The sequence below is a fragment of the Eretmochelys imbricata genome, chromosome 1 (genome assembly GCF_965152235.1).
Source record: "Eretmochelys imbricata isolate rEreImb1 chromosome 1, rEreImb1.hap1, whole genome shotgun sequence".
Lineage (NCBI taxonomy): Eukaryota > Metazoa > Chordata > Testudines > Cheloniidae > Eretmochelys > Eretmochelys imbricata.
The window spans coordinates 249,512,297-249,533,617 of record NC_135572.1 but is presented as its reverse complement, the minus strand read 5'-3'; the positions used below and the strand labels follow the sequence as shown (position 1 = coordinate 249,533,617).

General features: G+C 47.7%; 1 protein-coding gene across 1 annotated transcript; it reads left to right on the top strand.

The window, feature by feature from the left end:
* The first annotated feature begins 1,483 nt into the window (after positions 1 to 1,483).
* Positions 1,484 to 20,046, top strand: WNT5B (Wnt family member 5B). Its single transcript, XM_077807504.1, has 4 exons — positions 1,484 to 1,578; positions 2,333 to 2,580; positions 11,836 to 12,128; positions 19,588 to 20,046. The coding sequence occupies exons 1-4, from the start codon at positions 1,499 to 1,501 to the stop codon at positions 20,044 to 20,046; spliced, it is 1,080 nt and encodes a 359-aa protein (XP_077663630.1). The 5' UTR covers positions 1,484 to 1,498.
* Positions 20,047 to 21,321: the final 1,275 nt, after the last annotated feature.

Here is a 21,321-nt window from a genome sequence, read left to right as displayed (position 1 = left end):
CTGTTCATTTGCTGCTGTAGAGGCCAGATCATTTCCGAAGCGGCTCTGCATGACAAAGGGGAAGGAGCGAGTTTCTCCCTTTGATCTGCCCCCTGCCAACCCCACACACCTGCCTGTGCGCCCTCCCCCAGCAACAGAGAGCCGAGGAAGAAATACCGTGAGGAGGGGGCTGTCTCTAGATCCCCACCTCTCGGGCTGGGGCTAAGTAACTTGGAGAGACTCTCGGATTCAATGAGGGGGGCCGATAGAAAGAAGAGACAGTTGCGTGCCTGGGGCCAGGGGTATTGCCTCCGGGGTGCATTTCTGCATGGCTGGTGCCTGGGACAGAGTAGATTTCCCAGGGGTTGTCACTCTGTATTTGTGGGGGTATTATCGCTGGAGGATATGAACGTCAAGGGGAGAGGCATCCTTGGGATGGGGGGGGGAGCTTAGATATGGGTGCCCTTTAGGTGCTGTCCTGCCCATCCCGACCCCTCTCTGCAGAGCTTCACACTGAAGGTCAGTGAGTTTGGGCTGGGTGAAGGGATGCAGGTTTCCACTGTCAGATCGAGCTCTGCCCCATCCACTTCTGGAACAGAGGTTTAGCCAGCAGCCGGCTCCTTTGCAGTCAGCCTGGGTTGGGATCAGACCCTTTGCCCCAGTGACTCCTGTGTCTCAGAAAGAGCTTCATCAGGCCAGGTCTTTCCCTCTGGGGTTATTACAACCCCCAGGCCTTCTGTTCGACCGCTGGAGGGGTCTTGCTTGAGGCAGGGAGGAGAAAGACCCGATGAAGAGGGGACTGCATGATCCACTCTTCTCCCACCGGCGTTAGCCCCATTAGCGGCTCTGTTTTGCCCTTTGCTTTGCAGGCTCTCCTAGTTGTCCTCATTCCTGGAAGATCTCTCGGCGGCTGGCTAGGTGGGGAGGGCTGGATTGCACCCTACGTAAAGAAGGGGTGGGGGTGTAACGGTAGCTATGTTAAAAACATGGGGCGGGGGGGGGCTGCTGCTTTCCTTTCCTTTCCTCTCCTCTTTCTTCTCTCCAGTGCACCCTCTCCCCGCTCACGCTGTCCCTTCCTGTTCTCTCTCCTCACACTCCCTTGCCCGTCCCTTTGCAGGGCTCTTCCCTCCCCGAGTGTCACTAGCTGACAAAGCCTGGAAGTGTTGTGCATTCCCAGGGACCCTGGCGTGCGGACCAATCAAAGGCAGATGGACACTCATAAAAGCCCTGCAGGTCCCTGAGTGCTGCCGGCCGGTCACTGGGGAAGGGAGCAGGGCGGGGGAGGGGTCTGCAGGCAGGGCCGGCTGTGCGCAAGGGGTCCCGCTCGGAGAGCTTTGGAGCAGAGAGAAGTGGGAGGGGGCGCCCGGCTTCCCCGGAGCAGGACCCTGATGTGATCCCCGCACGCCCGTTGGACTCAGGCCCCTCTCTGGGGGTTCTCTTCGTTTTGCAGGGAGCCTTGTCTTGGAGACTGTCGCTTCAAGGGCTCTTCCAAGGGCGCCGGAGCCGGGAAAAGCGCACTATGACTGGGACGAGCCTGCTGCTCACCCTCGCTCTCCTCTGCAGCTGCACCCAGCTCCTGGCGGACGCGAATTCCTGGTGGTGAGTCTCCAGTCACGCCTTTCCATTCGTTGCCCTCCTTTGGGGTGCGGGTGATTTTCCAGTGTCACGACCTCCCCCTGGGCTCTGTAGGGAAGCGGGACTTTGCAGCCCGCGAGGGGAGTCCGGGCTGCTCTTCCCCCGCGCTCCAGGGGCTTTGTGCCCATATTCGAGTGGAAATCGACGGGTTTCGTGGTTTTCTTGCTGTACCTGCAAGAAATCTCCAGATCCGCCCCCCCCACACACCTTGGAAAGAAACACACGTCCCTTCCCCACCCATTCTGCTTGAGAGAATTTCAGGGATCTCGGATGATTGCCCCTCTGCGGTAAAGCCCATGCGAAAAGGATCGTTAAGGGTTTCCTATTAATTGTCCAACTCTCGACAAACCCCTCTCCTAGACAGAGGAAAATTTCCCGAGTTGGAGGCAGCGCTTATTGGCAGTTCATGGAAACGGGTTCACTCCTTTTTGCAAAGCCTCAGTCCACCCCCTTCCCCATCCCGAGTGCCTCTCTATGTTTTAACTCAGGTTACAAACGCGCTGTGTTTGTTCCTGCCAAAGCCTTGGAAAAGATTAGCATCCTGGAGAGCCCTATCAGAGATCTGCCCCCAGCCTCAGCCCTGGGCTGGCAGGAAGGTGCTGTCACGGACGCCCTCTTCGGCGTGGAGACACTTCGAGATCGGAACTCGCTGATTATTTTTTTGGTCTCTCCCCCACCCTCTTTTTTTTTTTTTTTTTTGATGTTTTTCTCGTTCCAGGTCTTTGGCTATGAACCCAGTTCAGAGACCTGAGATGTACATTATAGGAGCCCAGCCTGTGTGCAGCCAGCTCCCCGGGCTCTCCCCAGGCCAGAGGAAACTCTGCCAGCTCTACCAGGAACACATGGTGTACATCGGAGAAGGGGCCAAAAATGCCATCAAGGAGTGTCAGTACCAGTTTCGGCAGAGGAGGTGGAACTGCAGCACAGTGGACAACGTCTCTGTCTTTGGCAGGGTAATGAAAATAGGTAAGGGGCCGGTCAGAGGTGGCAGCAGAGGGAGGATGGGGAGTGGGGGCCTGGGAGGCTGTTGCGTATACTCAGGGCGATGCAGATCAAGGCTGATCTGTTCAAATACACATTTAGACGCAGGGCCGCCCGTTAGCGCAGGCTCGAAACCCCCATTGAACGAAGTGACCTGGTTTCCTGCGATGCGCTGAGCAGGGAGCGCATAACCCGTCACGTCCGGCAAGGCCACCTCTCTCTGTCTGCGCTTGGCCGGGGGCACCGGCCTCGAGGGCCTCCCCTAGCCCATTGCACGCCTTAATGCGGAGCTGGGGTTTAGCTGGGGGGAGGTTTTTGATTGTGTTTATTGATTGAGGGGGTGGCGAGGGACGAAGACAAAAGCAGTACCCGCCGATCCAGGTTAACCTCTCCAGAGCCCCCCGGTTACAGGGGGCGCAGCCCTGCAAAGCGGGGAGAGGGGGACTCCCTGGCGTGGGGGCCCTTGTTTACCTGGGAGGGAGGTTGGGACAATTCCTACCCCGCCGGCGGTAAGAGGCGCATTGACGGGCCATCGCCGCGCTTGAATCGAGGTGTGACCGGCGACATTGTCCCCGCTCCTTTTGAAATGCAATCCTCCCATGGCAAGGCACTGAGAAATCCGGGCTCGGTTTGATGTGTCCGACCGCCGGGACAATAAAGAGAAGGTGTGAATGGTCGTAGGCCACCCCCCACCATCCCGCCCCTTTAGTCAGGACGCTTCCCACCCCCACCCCCACCGCCAATTATTTACTATTGAATGACCCAGGCAGCACTAACCCCCCCCCCCCCGAATTATGGGCTCAGGGATACCAGTTAATGGGGCATGGCGTGAATCCTCGGCCTTCAGCACCCACGGGAGAGGAGACTGCTAGCTAGGCTCCCTTGGACGCGGCAGGGGGAGCAATAAATGCAGCTTTAGCTTCTCCCTGCCGCCGAGAGCAGCCCGTGTGTCTCTGCTCTGAAGCAGGCCCTGGGAGCAGCAGGCTCCGACCCGCGGCTGCAGAGCGCAGGGGCTGCTAGCGGAGCTTTGCGTTTACAGACTCAGGTCGGACACCGCGCTGGAGGGTTGGTCACCGTCGCGGAGCCTGCAGATTGCCAACCCTGTCAAGCCCGGGCGGATTCTCTCTCGCCGTCCATCCCTGTCACATTCCTCGGCCTCTTCCGGACACAGCCCTTCTGATTCCCCCTCCCTGACTCATACTTTCAGCCTCCCACACCGAGTGAGGGGATGTTGCCAAGGTCCAAAGTATATCTGGTGTAGCTAGAGACAGAGAGAGAGATGACAAATTCATGGAGGACAGGGCCATCAATAGCTATTAGCCAAGATGGTCAGGGTGACAACTGCATGCTCCAGGTGTCCCTAAATCTCCAACTCCCAGAAGTAGGGACTGGATGACAAGGGATGGGCATGGATCACTCAATAATTTTCCTGTTTTGGTCATTACCTCTGAAGCACCTGGCACTGGCCACTGTCAGAAGACTGGGCTAGATGGACCATTGGTCTGACCCAGTATGGCCGTTCTTATGTTCTTGAGTCACTGGGTGGGAAACAGGACAGGTGGATGGACAGGAACCTAAAACATTAACATCTGCCCTCCAAAGAATGAAAAGTGAATCCACCATGAAGGGACGCATTGGAGGATGGAGCTCTGTAAGACAATAACAGGAACTACCCCCCTGCCGCACCCCTTAGTTTGTATGGGCCCTTGGTGGGCATTGCTCAGCTAGATCCAAAGCTTGGGGTAAATTTTGGCTCCCAGAAGAAGTTACAGCAATTCCACAGGAACAAAGGCTCGGAAAGTGTCCCATGTAGAGACAGATTCCCTTCCCCTTCAGTACTTCTCCATCCATCACAGTCTTGTCCATGAGTTAAGAGACAAGTCCAAACCAGGGTGGGGAATCAGAGTGAATGAAAGGGAAGCAAGGGCCGGAGGTGAAGGAAAAGGGGGTCAAGGGATGAATAGAGGACACAGGGAGGGTGGGGGTTACTGGGGAGAAGGAGCCAAAATGGATAATGGAGAAGGGGTAGAAACAGAGAAAGGCCCTCTCTCCACCCTTTCAATTACAATGATCTTGGTAACTTTGCCCACTCTTTGGTTTTGGTGGTAAAACAGTGGTGGCCTGTGTGGGTGTGATGGTAGGTGTCTCTGATGTCTATGGTGTGTGTGGTGCTGGGTGTCTGGTGCCAGTATTGGTGTAGATGTTTCTGGTAGTTATGGTATGGGTGGTGGTGGGTGTCTGTGGTAGAGAGGGTGTGTTTATGTGTGGTGGTGTGCATGTGTGTCTAGTGGTGTGTGTGGGGTGGTGGCTGGTGAGGACATAGTTTGTGATGTGTCCACCATTTAAAAACTTAACTTCTAATACAGATATTTGAACCCGTCCCTTCTGTACCTCGTTCCTGGTTCAATGGGAAGTATATTCTCACGAGGGAGCACACTCAGATACAAACTGAAAACTCTAGAATGGCAAGAAAAGTGATGTAGGTGTTGCACAAATTTACAGATCTATAAATCTGAGGTCTCTCTTGCACAGGACTGGGCTTCACAGTGTCATGAGTTTTACGATAATTCATCATTATTGTCTATTACTGAGGTCAGGTCTACGCTACAGTACACTTACATTAGCATAGTTGCACTAATGCAGCTGTGTGGCTGGAGCATGTCTGGTGAAGACGCTCTATGCCGAGGGGAGAGCGCGCTCCTGTTGGCATAATTACTCCACCTCTCACAGAGGTGGAAACTATGTTGGTGGGAGAGCATTTCCTCCTGACATAGCACTGGTGTGGTCAGTGCTTAGGGTGCTGTAACTTGCATTGCTCAGGGTGTGTGTGTGTGTGTGTGTGTGTGTCTTTTTCACACCCCGGAGCTAGGTAAGTTAGATCGACTTAAGAGGGAGTGTGGATTTGCCCTTTGTCAGTGACAAGCTGCTACACCGGGTGACATTATTGCTGCTGCCTCTTTTCTCCTAGGCTCAGGCACAGTTCTTCTGAATTTATTTTTTTATTAAATGTCTTCTGTAATTTCCAATAATTTGAGGAAATGTGTTTTTGATACTGGGGTAGAAATCAAGCCATTTCAATCTCTTCTGTAGCATGTTGGTGTAAAGTCATTCTTCTCCGAGTTTGTACTGTGCTTTTATCCCATTTGTAACCTGTAGGCTTCAATTCTGTTTTGCAGCCTGGTTCCTTTATGCTGTTCCTGTGGCATAAAGAAGCTGGAAACCAGAAGAATTTCCTCACTGGGGAATATCCGCAGTGGTGGCACAGAGTATGTCAGAGGGCATGGCTACACTGGAAACTTCAAAGCGCTGTCGTGGGAGTGCTCCCGCGGCAGCGCTTTGAAGTGTGAGCGCGGTCGTGCGCGAGCGCTGGGAGAGAGCTCTCCCAGCGCTCCTGGTAACCCACCTCCACGAGGGGATTAGCTCCGAGCGCTGGGAGCACGGCCCCCAGTGCTCGGAGCCAGTTTACACTAGCGCTTTAAAGCGCTCTGACTTGCTGCGCTCAGGGGGGTGATTTCTCACACCCTGAGCCAGCAAGTTAGGGCGCTATAAAATGTAAGTGTAGCCAAGCCCAAAGTCTGGGGAGAGGAGAAGGGATAAGTAGTGGGAGAATGAGGGTCTGGCCAGAGTGCTCCAACAGTTCTGGTCTGTCAGCCAGCAATCAGGGCATAAATTAAAGATGCCCCACGCACTGCTCTAGGTTATGCTGGGGGCTGCCCATAAGCACCAAAATCCAAGAAGTGCATCCGTTATGTGAAAACAGCTTTTCCCCTCACCCTCGTAAGACAACACCAAGCACAGTTTGGCCACAGCTTAGAATGGTAGGCCCTAGTTTACGGTTACTTGAGCTATGTCTACACTAGAGAGCTTACATCAGCGCAGCTGTACTGATGCAGCTGTGGTGCTGTAAGATATCTTATATAGCCACTCTGCCCTTGACATAATTAATCCATCCCCAACAAGCAGCGGTAGCTATGTTGGCGGGAGAACCTCCCTCCGACATAGCACTGTGCACACTACTACTTATGCCAGCATAATTTATGTCACTCAGGAGGGTGACATAATTTATGTCACTCACACTTCTAAGCAACATAGGTTTTGCCAACATAAGTGGTAGTGTAGACTTAGCTTTGGTCTATGTTTAGTAAGTCTGCCTTAGTTTTGTATATTTTACAGTGGTAAGGCAGTCTGCTAGCATGCAGATTTTGTTCAGGGATGTGTAGCACTTTAACTGGTTGAGTTATATTTGTTTTTCTAAGTGACTGTGTTTCTTTGAGCATTGTTACAGGTTTTGGTCTAGTCTAGTCTCTGGTCTGGCAAAGAGCAATGTCTGATCACTGAGGTACAGAAATTACCCTTCAGAAATTGGTCCATGCACTGTAATAGAGATTTCATACATTCCTCAGGCTGTATTTCTTAAAGGGGAGGATAAAGAAACGTATAATGTAATGTAAAGTATTTTCTACTGGGAGTATCTTCTGAGAGGAAACCATATTCTGTTCCCACCCCAATCCAGTCATTCTCTCCTGACTGGGCCATCCCAAGTTATCCAGTTTAGCCCTGTAATTTCTAGAGCTGGTTGAAAAATGATATGTTCCATGAAAAATGTCTGAGTTTTGAGTTGATTTTCCTTCCTTTCTCCCCGCCTTTCTTTTCAGTGGTGACATGGAAAAAGGAAAGGGGGAGAAAAGGAAAGAGGGGTGAAAGGGAGAGAAAGGGAAAAACCAAAATAATTTTAATATTTAATATTTGTTATAGTAATTGTCAAAATTGGAAAATGTAAGAAAAACAAACATTTTCTGCAATAAAAAAACGACACTTTTTCATCATAAAAATTTAGAAATACACTTTTTAACCAGCTCTCATTATCTTTTTTGCCTCACTCTTCCACCAAGTTCAGGTCTGCCTCTCCTTCCTTTCCAGGCAATCCCCTTGAAAAGAGTTGCTGGGATTGGCTCACCTTTGAGTCCAGAAAGGAGAGTCTAAAGCTCAAGTTAGCATTTTCACAATTGATGCCTGCAGCCTGTCTTATCACATCCCAATATCCCCCTGGTTTATTCCCACCGCTTTGATTGTGCCGTGGACACTGGAGGGCAGTAGAGTCCACAGAGAAGATTCTGGAGCACTCCATTTGCTAATGTTACTCAGAAGACAGACCTTAAACACTTGGGGAAGCAGAGAGAACCTGGGAACAGAACATAGAGCAAATGCTGCACAGACAATCACAGTTCTTAGGTGGCCTTGGCATGCAGATGGAGAATGGGAGATATAAAAACAGGAGGCTTCAAATGCTGTGGGATTTATTGCATTAGTCCAAATAACATTTTCTGTAACCTCTGTTCATGTTTGCTCACTTTTAATGAAAATAACTTATAAACATGTGACATGACTCCATGTCTGTGTGGAACAGGAGTAAATTTGGGTCTGAAATGAGGGATAGCCATTGTAATGAAGGGCACTTGAAAGGGGTGATATCAATGCACCTACATGTGTTCAGATACCACTGTGCCGCACCTTACAAAAACCTTGATAGAAAGATCTACATATTTGCTTTGTACTAGAGATAACTCTGGTCTAAACCTGATCGCAACTTCATGACTGATTTTGGGTGTACCAAAACTGTAGGTCCAAGCACCCCCAAACTTCAATTGGTTTGAAATCCAGATTTGAATTTTGCAATTTAGGTTTATGTCTACTTTATACTTTCAGGACATGGTTCTTAAATATACATCAAGTAGGTGTGCCCAGGGCACTGGTGCTGTCAGACTCCTCAGCTGAACATGCTGTAAAGCCTGGTCTACAGATTTTGTACCAGTATAATTATGTTAGTTAGAGGTGTGATTTTTTTTTTTTTACTGATATAGTTATACAGTAAAAGCTGTTTTATCCAGCATGTTGGGGGAATAGGGGGTGTGGGTAAGTGAAAAATGCTGGTTAACTAAGAGGGAGTGAATTTGCATGTGGGAGGGGGTGTGGGGCTGGGATGCGGGAGAGGCTGTGGTGTGTGGGTTCTAGGAGGGGGCTCGGGGCAGCGGGTTGGGGCGCGGGATCCCAGATCCAGGGGGCACTCACCTCGGGCAGCTCCCCGCACGCGCTGACCTGTCCCAGCTGCTCCTAGGGGTTGGCCGCAGTTCCCAGCCAATGGGAGCTGTGGAGCTAGTTCTCAGGGCAGGACAGGGGCAGCATGCAGGGCCGCCTGCTGTGCCTCCTCCTAGGAGCAGCCAGGACAGGTCTCTGCTTGTGGGGAGCCGCCCGAGGTGAGTGCCCCCTGGATCCGGCACTGTGTGCCCCAACCCCGCTGCCCCGAGCCCCCTCCCGCACCCAAACTCCTTTCCAGAGCCTGCGCTCCACACTCCCTCCTGCACCCCAATCCACTGCTGATCTCGCGCCAGCTGGACTATAAACTGGAATTTCAATGAAGATCAGAAATGCCAGTTTATAGATCTTTCTGGTTGGTGAAATGCTGGAAGAAACAGCTTTCACTGTACCTGGTAAAACCCCTAGTGTGGATATAATTATAACTGATATAAAAGTGCCTTATATCAGTGTAGCTTATTCCCCTCTCTGTATAGGAATGAACTATACCTGTATATTAGAGAGACGAGGTGTGTGAGGTAATATGTTTTAGTGGACCAACAAGTGTTGGCGCTTACTCAGAGCTCTTCTTCAATTCTGTGTAAGCTTGAAAACTTGTCTCTTTCACCAACAGAAGTTGGTCGTATACAAGATATTACCTCACCCACCTTGTCTCTCTAATATTCTGAGACCGACACGGCTACTGTATATTGCAGTGTTGTTGTAGCCATGCTGGTCCCAGGTTATTAGAGAGACCTGAAGAAGAGCTCTTTGTAGCTCAAAAGCGTGTCTCTTTCACCAACAGAAGTTGGTCCAATAAAACATATTACCTCACCCACTTTCTCTCACTCCACTTGTATAAGCATTTTTATACTAGTATAACTGCGTCCGCACTAACAGGGGTTGTACCACTTTAACTATACCAGTATGGATAAGGCTTAACTCAGATACATTACAGCGTGGATGCTGCACACAGCACACGTTCATTGTGGCATAAATATGCTGCAGCACGGCTGCTATACATTCATACAAATACTTATCTGATGGAGGGTGGACCTCTTTCACAGGTTATTTAGTAGCTATTCCTCCTCTCCTTCTGAAACAAGGAAATCAATGCAATAACAGCAGTTGACATGCTATGTTGAACTAAGTAGAAAAACAAAAGCCAGACATAATAGCACATCTCACTTTGCCATAAGAAAAAGTGATTCTGTGAATCATTCCTACTCTCCCATAGTCCCCCAGAAAATGTCACAGATGACTGTACCACTGGGTTTCATGGGAGTTCTCTTTATATGGTATGTCCTCTCCTTGTTTGCATTTCACTAGAAAATTTCCCCAACAAACCACTCTATGCGAGGGTGGTACCCCTCACAGTGCTGCCTTTGTCTTGGATCGTTAACCACTAAACTGGTGATAAGTTGCTACTCTGTAAACTGGTGATAAGTTGCTAATAATGACAGTTTCTCAGGATGTGCAAATTGGAAAAAGAGGACACCCAAAGCACCAGCTCAGTCCTGCGGAGGAGGCCTGACGCATGATTTACAATGTATTCTTAAAATATCCATTTTTGGTGATACTCTCAGGGTATATCTCACTATAAGAACTACAATCGTAGTGCCATAGTGTAGACACTTGCTATAGTGATGGAAGGGGTTTTTCCATCGCTGTAGTAACTCCACCTCCTTAAGAGACTGTAGTTAGGTCAATGAAATAATGTTTCCATCCACCTAGTGGTGTCTACACTAGTTCTTAGGTGGACTTAGCTAAGGCTGGGTCTACATTGCACTTTTGTCATTAAAACTTTTGTCAGTCAGGGGTGTGAAAAGAACACACCCCATACCAACAAAAGTTTTGATAAGAAAAAGTCCCGGTGTGGACAGCACTTTGTCAGTGGGAGATGCTCTCCCTTTGACAAAGCTACTGCCTTTCCTTAGAGGTGGTTTTATTTTGCTGGCAGGAGAGAGCAGTGTAGACATAGCCTATGTCTCTCGGCGTGAATTTTTCACATCCCTGAGCAACGTAGCTAGGGTGAACTAAGTTTTAGGTGTAGACCAGACCTAATTCAGCTGAGAAAATTAGTGGGCCGTTTGATATTGGGATTTGGTACTAGTACTTTGGATCTGTAACTCTTCATACTTAGGTTGCTGGTTCAAATGAAGCTCAGGTAATCATTCTCTGTATCACCTGAAGGCTGTTTGGTGACATACATGCAAGACTAGGAGTGTCTCAGTTCAGTTCCTTATTTTTATATTGAGTGCTGACATTCTTGTCCATGCAGTACAATACACAAATGGAGCTATGATCCATGCCCCAAGGCATTACAATCTAAACTGGACAGACAATACAGTTAAGATATATAATTTGAGCAGAGGAAGGTGGAAACCTCAAAGCAGGGAAGTTCCTAGAGGACAGGTATTCCTCACTTCCTCAGTTCCATTGACACTAAGACCTTGTCTAAACAAGAAAGTTATCGACCAGTTAATATAGGCCTTGTCTATATGGGAAAGTTTTAACAATAATACTGGTATGGTTATAGTTAGACTGGCATAGTTCCTTGTGTGATGGATCCATGTGGGGGGAAGCTTGGGCTGTTGCTGTCTCTTCTGTAAATAGAGGACTTTCACTTCCACGGTGCTTAACTGGGCAAGCACTATTGGAATACAAATAATAAATAATAAAATTAATAATAACCTTTCACTGACAGCTTCTCCAGAAATACACCTCCTCCCAAAATGAGAGTATTAAATGTTTTATTTTTCACTGTGTATATCATTACCAGGAAACAACCTCAGGCCATAAAAGAGATCCCAGTCCCAGCCCAGGTATGTCAGAGAGCCAAGTTTGCTATTGGTACTGACTACACTAAAACTATTATAGTCAGAGTCTTGTGGATGGACTCCTTAAATACAAGCAAAGTGAGGAATGCAAACCTATGTTATGAACAGCTCCTATTTGAATTACCCTTCCTGTTCATCTCCTATCTGCCAGTGCAGAATTGTTCCTTACAATACATTATCCCATCCTTTTCTCAACCTAATTTTCAATGTCGTGTGCTATTGGGCTTACACCCAATAGTCGTGTGCTATTTGGACTCCCCATGAGGGTGTTGTATTTATCAAAGGAGGTTTGTCTTCTGTTAATCTTCTCCTCCTCCTGCTCTCCCAGGTAGTCGAGAGACCGCCTTCACCTATGCCGTTAGTGCTGCAGGGGTGGTGAACGCCATCAGCCGTGCATGCCGCGAAGGAGAGCTTTCCACCTGTGGCTGCAGCCGGACAGCTCGTCCCAAGGACTTGCCCCGAGACTGGCTATGGGGTGGCTGTGGGGATAATGTGGAGTATGGCTACCGTTTCGCCAAGGAGTTTGTGGATGCCAGGGAGAGGGAGAAGAACTACGCGAAGGGGTCGGAGGAGCAGGCTCGCACACTCATGAATTTGCAGAACAACGAGGCTGGTCGTAGGGTAAGCTGGATGCTGGCCCTTTCCTTTTGGTTGGAGCAGAGGCAGATCAAGAACTCATTGTGTGTTTGGGTGTCAAGTCATTCATGGGTGGTGATGAGGAACAGTATTAGTCAGTCAACTGTGGGCCAGAGGATAAACCAGTAACTCCCTTGGTATGGTGCAGGGTCCTAGTTTCACCATTTCTTTGTGAATCCTACAGTCAAGATCAGTTTGGCACCTACAGTAGAACTTCAGAGTTATAGATGCCTTGCCTCGGGAATGGAGGTTGTCCGTAACTCTGAACAAGACGTTGCGGACTTCAGCCATGGGGGAGATGGGGCTGCAGCCGGAGGGTTGGATGGAGGGGTGAGGGTGTCAGGGTTCAGGGTTGGGGGGAGTGGGAGGTTGGGGCTTCTGGCCCTAGGGGCTGCCAGGGCTCCCAGCAGGGGGCTCAGGGCTTCTGCTCCCTGGGAGTACCAGGGCTCAGGGCTTTAGACCTGGGGGAAGGGCTGGGGCCTGGGGCTTCAGCCCTGAGGCTCTGTTCCAGCTTCAGCCCTGTGGGGGGCACTGGGGATCAGGGCTTCAGCCCACAAGTCTGCTCCTGTTTACTGCCGGGGGGCACTTGCGGCTTCATGCCTGGCTTCAGCCTTGTGGGGGTGTGTGTGTGCCGGGGTTTGGGGCATCAGCCCCACAACTTTGCTCCCAGTTTCAGCCAGGGGAGGCAGGTGTGCCACCAGGGCTCAGGGCTTTAGCTATGGGGAGAGCGCTGGGGCTGAAACGGCACTCCCCACATAGCTAAAGCCCCAAGCCCTCCCCCCTGCCCCGCCACTGAAACTAGGAGCGGAGCCCAATTAGGACTGAAGACCCAATCCCCGACATCCCCTGTGGGGCTGACGCTGGGAACGGAGCCATGGGGCTGAAGCCCTGAGCCCCAGCACTCCCCCCGGCCTAAAGCCCTGAGCCCCAGAAGCCCCAAGCCCCCGCTCTGGAGCCCTGACCCCCACGACACTGCAGCTGCTGCGCCAACCCCCCAACGGCTGAAGCACTGAGACAGTAAAGTATTTGCTTTTTTTCTGTCTGCTCTGCTGCCTGATTGAGGACTTCTGGTTTCACAGGGTGTCCAGTAGAGAGGTAAGTCCGTAACCCTGGTGTTCGTATCTTTGAGGTTCTACTGGAGTTTTCTCTGGCCAGTAAGTGAATTAGGGCCAGTGAGGATCTCCAAAGGTGTGTCCAAAGCCTTTTGTGTGCTGGATGCCATGGACTCAGCCCTGTTAAATCAATTTTGTATTGCCCTGGCACATTTGGGGATTTGAGCCTCAGTCAGTTTTTCTTCCCAACACGCAATCTTACTGGGGTTGCCAAAGTGGGACCTTGTTGGCAGGCGGGGCTGGGGGGGGGCGCATTCCTGTGACACACTGAATTTTCTTTCACCTGTGTCATTCATAGATTCATAGAGTTTCAGGCCAGAAGGGACATTTAGATCATCCAGTCTGTCAGAGCATTACATTTCACCCAGTTATCCCTGTACTAAGCCCAATAACCTTTGGCTGACTGAAACATAACTTGTGTTTGGCTAATGCACGTCTTCCAGAAAGGCATCCAATCTTGATCTGGAGACATCAGAAGATTGAGAATCCACCACTTCCCTTGGTAATTTGTTCCAATGGTTAATAACCCTCACTGTTAAAATTTTGTGCTTTATTTCTAATTTGAGTTGACTGGCACTAATTGTATTCCTATTCTTTAATTCTCTATCAATGGAATTCTGTATCGATTTTTCCATTATTTTGCCTGGGACTAATGTCCAGCTAATCTACCTTATAGTTACCCAGGTCATCCCACTTGCCCTTTTTGAATATTGGCATAACATTAGCTCTCTTCCAGTTTTCTGAAATTTCCCCAGTATTCCAAAGTTATTGAAAATGAACATCAGAGGGCCACAATTTGAGGACTTCAATAGCTCAGACATAGGTGAGGTTTTTCATGGGCGTGGGTGGGTGAGATTCTGTGGCCTGCATTGTGCAGGAGGTCAGACTAGATGATCATAATGGTCCCTTCTGACCTTAGTATCTATGAACAGAGATTTCCTCAGCCAGCTTTAGGATTTTTGGGTGCAAGTTATTCAGGCTTGTTGATTTAAAAATGCTTAGTAGATGTTCAGTATCCTCATCAGTTACTAATGGATTAGAAGATACTTACCTATCCTGTGATATGTGTAAATCATCCTGCTTCTTTCCAAATACATATCAGAAATATTTATTAAACACTTCCGCCTTTTCATCATTATTAATAATTTTACTCTCTCTAGTTAGTAACAGGTCTATATCATTATGAGGATTTCTTTTGTTCCTGATATATTAAAAAAACTCATTATTGTCCTTAGCTGTGCCAGACATGGATTTTTCCTTGATGTCTTAAGCTTCCCTTATCAATATTCTGCACTTCATAACTTCTAATTTATGTTGATTGCCATCTATTTCTCCCCTTTTCCATTTGTTATATATTGCTTTTTTATTTCTAATTGCTGCTTTCACTTTGCCACTGAACTTGGACAGTCTTTTAGCCAGAGTTGTTCTCTTTCTTGATTGTGGAATCATGATGTGTCATAAGCAGAGATGTTAGCGTACTGCTATGGGCTTTTGCATTCCTGATCACTCCTTTTGGAAAACCAATTTTGAGGTAAAATTACAGTTGGTGAAAGGCAGCAGACTGACAGCTCTGGCACCTAACATTTCTTTATTCTTCGAAGAGCTGAGGAGCTTGGATTATAACTGCCCTTTCTTTGGAGAGGCTGCTGCAGTTTTTTCATTAAACAACCACGTAAATGTTTAATTATTCTCACTAGTATTAGGATCAAACATAGCAAATAGCAGCCAGTAGACTAGGGGTTCATCTAGACTACAATAATGCTATGTGAAGGGATCAAATTAGTAGACGTTTGTCTACAACATGGTTAAAATCCAGTTCTGTCTTGTCATGTGAACAGGAATCTAACTGTGTCACAACCTCAAACAGTGTTATAGCTTTGTACAGAGCTGGGTTGTATCATGGTACAGGGACCTGGCTTAAAACAGTCAGGTCTTGTCTTCAGTACTAGACACAATCACATTTTAACTGTGTTTGGGTTGCTGTTTTGTACATGTTTATGGTTATGGCTGAATTTGTAGATAGTGCTTTAAGGGTTAGGAGATTTCATGGTCTGCAGCTAGCGGCTAGCCTGAACAAAGGCTTTACCCAGGGATATATTGCATTCTTCAAAAGTTGGAGTCTTTAAATCAAGACTAGGTGTCTTCCTAAAAGATATGCTGAAGATCAGCTACCTATTATTGGACCTGATATGGGAATCACTGGGTGAAATTCTATGGCCTGTGTTATGCAGGAGGTCAGACTATATCATCCCTTCTGGTCTTAAATATAGAAAAGAGCATGATCTTACATCTCACTCTAATGCTATGACTACACTAGCACTTTTATTGGTAAAACTTTGACGGTCAGGGGTTTGTCGGTCAGGGATGTGAAAAAAACACCCTCCTGACCGACATAAGTTTCACATACAAAAGTGCTGGTATGGATAGTGCTATATTGCTGGGAGACACTCTCCCGCCGACATAGCTACGGCTGCTCAGGGCGTGGGGTGGTTTAATTATGCAGTGGGAGAGCTCTCTCCTGTCAGCATAGAGTGGCTACACAGGAGACCTTACAGCAGTGCAGCTGCAGTGGTACAACTTTGCCACTGTGAAGTCTGTAGTGTAGACATAGCCTAAAAGCGACTGTGTTTGAGCTAAGAGATATATTTGGCTGGGCTGAATTCTAGTGATGAGGGGTTGCCACTAATTCCCATGAGTTTCTTCCTTGGAACAAGCATCTGACATGTTTCTTCCAAATGGAGGTGGTGTGGGAAGAGGTGAGATAACTAGGTGAAAAATTAAAACAAAAGTGTAGCCTCTAGGGACTGCTGTTGAATGTGGAGTCTGTCTCCAGGACAATGATCCATTAATATACTGCTCACTACAGTGAGTGACTGAAAGCTGCAGGTAAGCAGCCTAGAGGAGAATGACACAATCAGACCCAATGAGGCAGAAAGTGTCTCTCTCTCTCTCTCTCTCTCTCTCACACGCACACACACAGAGGTTTCTCCTTTCAAGGCTGGGAACTCCATTTCTAGCTGATGAAGCTGAACATGAACAATTAGAGAGCAAGAAGAATAGCTTCCTGTGCTTGAGCCTGGTGTACTGCCAATGCACAGAGTGGCAGTCCATGAAGTCCAGTCCATAGAGTCCAGCATGCCTCCCTACACCTGTGACTTACTCACACAGCGGTAAATCTCTATATTGTGCTAAGTTTTCACGTTAAGGGTTTTGTGCTTGGGAATATGAAGCAATATGGGATCATGGCACTCCATATATTTGTAAATAGAGACAGAAAGGAAGGGAAAGCTAACATGAGAGGGTCAGAAGGGTAGGGATCATATGAAAAAACACAGCATGGCTCACCTGGCCATATGCAGTACCCTTCTCTGAGGGACCAGTGGTCACTGGCAAGTGGCCTTCAAGTTCTACCCCCATTCTGATTTTCAGGTGAGAGTGTGATTTCTGTCTTCTGGTTTCTAGACAGAGTTTGAATTGAGGGGAGAAATTTTTTCCCTCTGGTTTCTGGGCTGAGTTTTGCCATATCGTCCCATCTTGGTTCAGAGATAGAGTTCTTGTGCGAGAGAGTTCTCTCTAATGCTGGTTTGTGGGTGGAGCTCTGATGGTGGAGGGGGAATTTTCCCCTAGCCAGGTTAATGGGGAGGAGCTGGAGGGTCGGGGTGGGGATATGAAGAGAACAATGTTCTTTTCTGTTTCAGACATAGTCTTGACCCCATCACCTCTCCACTCCACTCTGGAGTTTCTGAGGTACTGGCTTCTGGCTTTATTGCCCTCGTTTGTTTGTCTTTGACTGTTATCTCAACATGTCCTTTCCTTCCATCAGTCTTTTTCTCCACTTGATCTCCATTTCCCTCTCTTATTCCCCTCATTTCTTATCTATCTCCCTGTCTCTCAGACTTTGGCAGTCTGTCCTTCCACACTGTTTACCCAGTCAGCAGGCCTCAATCATCAGTCACTCCATCCAGTGCCAGGTGAGGCTCGGAGGGGGCCATCTAGTTAACCACATAGGAATTCTCCATTAATTCTCTTCCCATCCCCCTTCTTATGAGAGAGGAATCAGAAAGGAACTTGGGCTTGTGGAATGGGGGCTTTATACCTTTCCATTAAATGTACTTTCAGACTGATTCTGTGGCAGGGCCATTGATCAGACCCAGTCTTTACAGCTTCATGTGGGGTCTGTTATTCTTCACCTTGATCCTAGCTTAGCCAGTAAAGAACCTACAATTCCTCCCACCCTCTCTCCATCCCAGCAGCTAAGGGACAGAGAAAGGGAGAGTCATTTTGCGATAAATGCAGTGGTGACTCCCACAGTTAATAAATGGGGGACTGTGTATCTAAGCAAAGTGGGACCAGGCTTACTTCTCCTTAGGGGCTTGTGAGTACTGGTAGCATACACATTCCACAGCATAATCATTACCCAGATGTTTTGAGAATTGGCCATTTAAACCCAAGTCAGAGTAAACGCTGAAGGTCCCATGACATTAACTGAGGGGGATCAAGTTGCAATGTTTTCCTAAAGGAACAAAGCCAAGGATTAGGAAGAAACAAACTACTTTATAAAAACATATGCAAGGGCAACAGAGGCATGAGTAGTTTGGGATTTGACCCAACAATAACCAAGAAGTGCTAACACAAATGTATAACAAGCAGGCAGGCAAGTCAGTTAGGATATAGGAAATGTCTGGTGCTCTGAAAATTCAAGTGTAGTTCAGTCTTGTACAGTACAGGGATTTTTAGGTAGCAATGTGGTTGGTGTCGCACAGTTATAGTCCAATCCAAGGCAAGTCCAGAGGTTTCAGATCTGTAGCTGTTATGTTACACTATGAAGGGCAATTACCAGTAAATCACACACAGAGGAATGGAACTAAAGCCCCACATCTCTGAGGGCTCAGAGCATTGTCTTCTTTGAGAGTTGGACTGGACCCCAAGGGATTTACCACTTGAGCTAAAGCAGAATCTCTACTAGCTGTCAGCCGTATTAGGCCTTAGGTGCCTTTTATACACCTAGTCACTAGTAGTTTTAGCAGCAGTCCTGTGGAATCTCTAAAGTAGTTGAGAGATTGGTTTCACTTATACAGTTCTGTTCAGTGTAACGAACAAACTCAACCTGTTTAGTTTTTTCACCACTGATTTTGAGTTTTTCTGTTCTTGTGGTTTTTTAATGTCTGTCTCTCTCCTTATTAGGATAAGAAGAAACATGACTCTTCTCCCTCACATCATCTCCACACATGCTTTTGAGAGATTAACACACACAGGGCTAAATTTTTCAAAAGCAATAATTAATTGTGGGTGTCCAACTTGAAATACTTTGAGCTGGATTTTCAGAGGTACTGTGCCCATTGATATCTGAAAATCAGGCTCAAAGTTGCTCAAGTTGTGCACTCCGAAAATGAAGCTCTGAAAACTCGTGGTTGTTTTTTAAATGTTTAAATTTTAGGCCAGCCATACCGTGACACTAGATGAGGAAACTGAAGCCTGGTCAACACTTAAAATGTAGATTGATATATCTACATTGCTTAGCGGTATGAAAAAATCATGCTGTAGCTATGCCAACCTTACTCCCAATGAAGAATGCTTCTGTTGACCTAGCTACTACCACTCAGGGAAGTGGATTATCTAATGACAGAAAAACCCCTTCTGTCGCTGTATGCTGCGTCTATACTATGGTTGAGTTTGGCTATGCCACCATAGTCCCTGTTGTGTAGTCAAGCCCTGAGGGATTATTTTGGTGTAGAGGAATAACTCAGTGGTGCAAAAGTTGCACTTAGATTTGTAAATCCTATGCAGTTATTATTCTCAGTACACAGAATGGTGACACATTGAAGCAACATGAATTGTCCTTGGCGAGCGAATGCCTTGCTTGTACATGCTTGGTGTGAATCAGTTAATTTTTCACACCATTATTACAATCCCAGGTGTTCCTCTTTGACAGAGAGTGACTCCTCCAGAAATTGTATTTCGAGTGAACAAAGCTCTTGAATGGGGATAGAGCAAAAGAGCCTGGGTGCATGGATTTATTTCAAGAAGATATGGATATAATGCTAGAACTATAGCATCATTGACCTGTTTTACCTATAGGAAATTTACAAGTTCTCAGGTGTTTTGTTGCATTGATTGCTATGGGCTTTGAGGGGACGTGGATGTAGTACGTTAGTCCAGAAGACTGGGGAGCATTTCCAATAGCAGGATTGTGTCTGTTCTGGGGAGAGAGAGAACTGGGTGGATGGTCAGGATAAGTACGCAAGGAAGAGGAACTCAGCACAATTATGTCAGTTCCCAGTGCTATAGAGGTTAATGCGGCTCTTGTCTGATTCCATCTGCTCTTTCTGCAGGCTGTGTACAAGCTGGCAGATGTGGCTTGCAAGTGCCATGGCGTTTCAGGTTCCTGCAGCCTCAAGACCTGCTGGTTGCAGCTGGCAGACTTCCGCAAGGTGGGTGACCTGCTGAAGGAGAAGTATGACAGTGCAGCTGCCATGAGGATCAGTCGCAAAGGCAAGCTGGAGCTGGTAAACAACCGCTTCAACTCACCTACGCAGGAGGACCTGGTCTACATTGACCCCAGCCCTGACTATTGCCTGCGCAATGAGACCACTGGCTCACTGGGCACTCAGGGCCGGCTGTGTAACAAGACCTCAGAGGGCATGGATGGCTGTGAGCTGATGTGTTGTGGCCGGGGCTATGACCAATTCAAGAGCATCCAGGTAGAGCGCTGTCACTGCAAGTTCCACTGGTGCTGCTTTGTCAAGTGTAAAAAGTGCACAGAGATCGTCGACCAGTACGTCTGTAAATGAAAGAGCCACCAAAGCAACAAATCTATATTATATAAATCTATATAAATATATTTTATATTTGTATAAATAAATAGATGATAATAATTAAAGAAGCTTATTTAAGAGACATTTTGGTTTTGAAATTTTCCCATTGGACTGGATGGTTTGCCACTCTCTTTATTCAGCTGTGGAGCAAAGGGGGAATTTGCCCTCAGACCCTTCTCCCCCTGGATGTTATAATCAGAGTGAAGGGAGCCAAAGAGTTGCTCAAAAGGAACTCCCCTCATAGCCACCTCGCTCCAGAAGCAGGGGATTGATTCATGGTCAGATGGTCAAGGAGAAAAGTGGGTTCCCTTTGCTATCTCATGGTTTAAACTCAAAAGTTTATACGATATTGGACATCTGGAGTCACAATCAAACATGGGAGAGTCTTAGTTATTCATGTTCCAGCTCCCCAAGCCCTTTGGACAAGCAAAACGAGAGGATTTGGGCCCATTTTCTGCTCCCTATGAAGGAAGTGCTAGTGCTTTGTCAAACAAGAGGGAAAGTCACCCAGGTCTCGTGCTGAAAAATATGGATTAAAATACAAGGTACTATATAGAGTGCTTGGAATGAGGACAAAGCAGGGACTCCTGCACAGTGGTGGGGAGACCACCTGTTCCAAGTGAGGGAGGAAGGTGTGATCTTCAATTGGGAAGAACTACTGTATCCTGAGAGTTTAAAAGAAACTAGCGCCTAGCTCTTCTGAACCTCAAGGATCAATGAGAAAAATCTGCCAAAGCCCTATCTAGGCTGGTCTGTCAAGGAGATCCTTTTCCCCTCCGCTGTAACTCACTTTGTCTTTGCGGATTAGGAGCTGCTATCTGTCTCCTAGGCCTATTGGGCTCTTTGGAAAAGAAATATACTCCATGTGTGGAGTGTGTGAGAGAGCCATACATGCATGCAGGGGACTGGATGAACACTGCACCTTAGTCCTTACCATTGTTGCCATTTCTCCCCTTTGGAGTGGACACAAATGGTTACCTTGCCCAGCTCTTTTCAATCCTCCTCACCTCTGTCCCAGATGTACAGTTTCTCTTTACCATTAAATACCCCTCACTGAGGTTTCTTTCTCTCTCTCTTGCTTGTGTATGTGTGTGTTTTGTTTTATTCTGTTTTGTTATTTATTTCAGAATCCAGGGGGCCAAACTCTTCTCTGGTGTAAATCCACTGCAGTCATTGGAGCTGTACCAAGGATGACTGTTTCACCAGAATGTGGGCTAGATGTTCAAGGAGTGAGGTCCATTCTGCACCCTC

Bases quoted from the DNA above. Each gene is read 5' to 3' on its own strand.
- WNT5B (XM_077807504.1), top strand. From the start codon at position 1,499: ATGACTGGGACGAGCCTGCTGCTCACCCTCGCTCTCCTCTGCAGCTGC. The intron at 2,581-11,835 runs GTAAGGGGCCGG...CTGCTCTCCCAG, and splicing joins TGGCAGGGTAATGAAAATAG to GTAGTCGAGAGACCGCCTTC. The intron at 12,129-19,587 runs GTAAGCTGGATG...CTCTTTCTGCAG, and splicing joins ACAACGAGGCTGGTCGTAGG to GCTGTGTACAAGCTGGCAGA.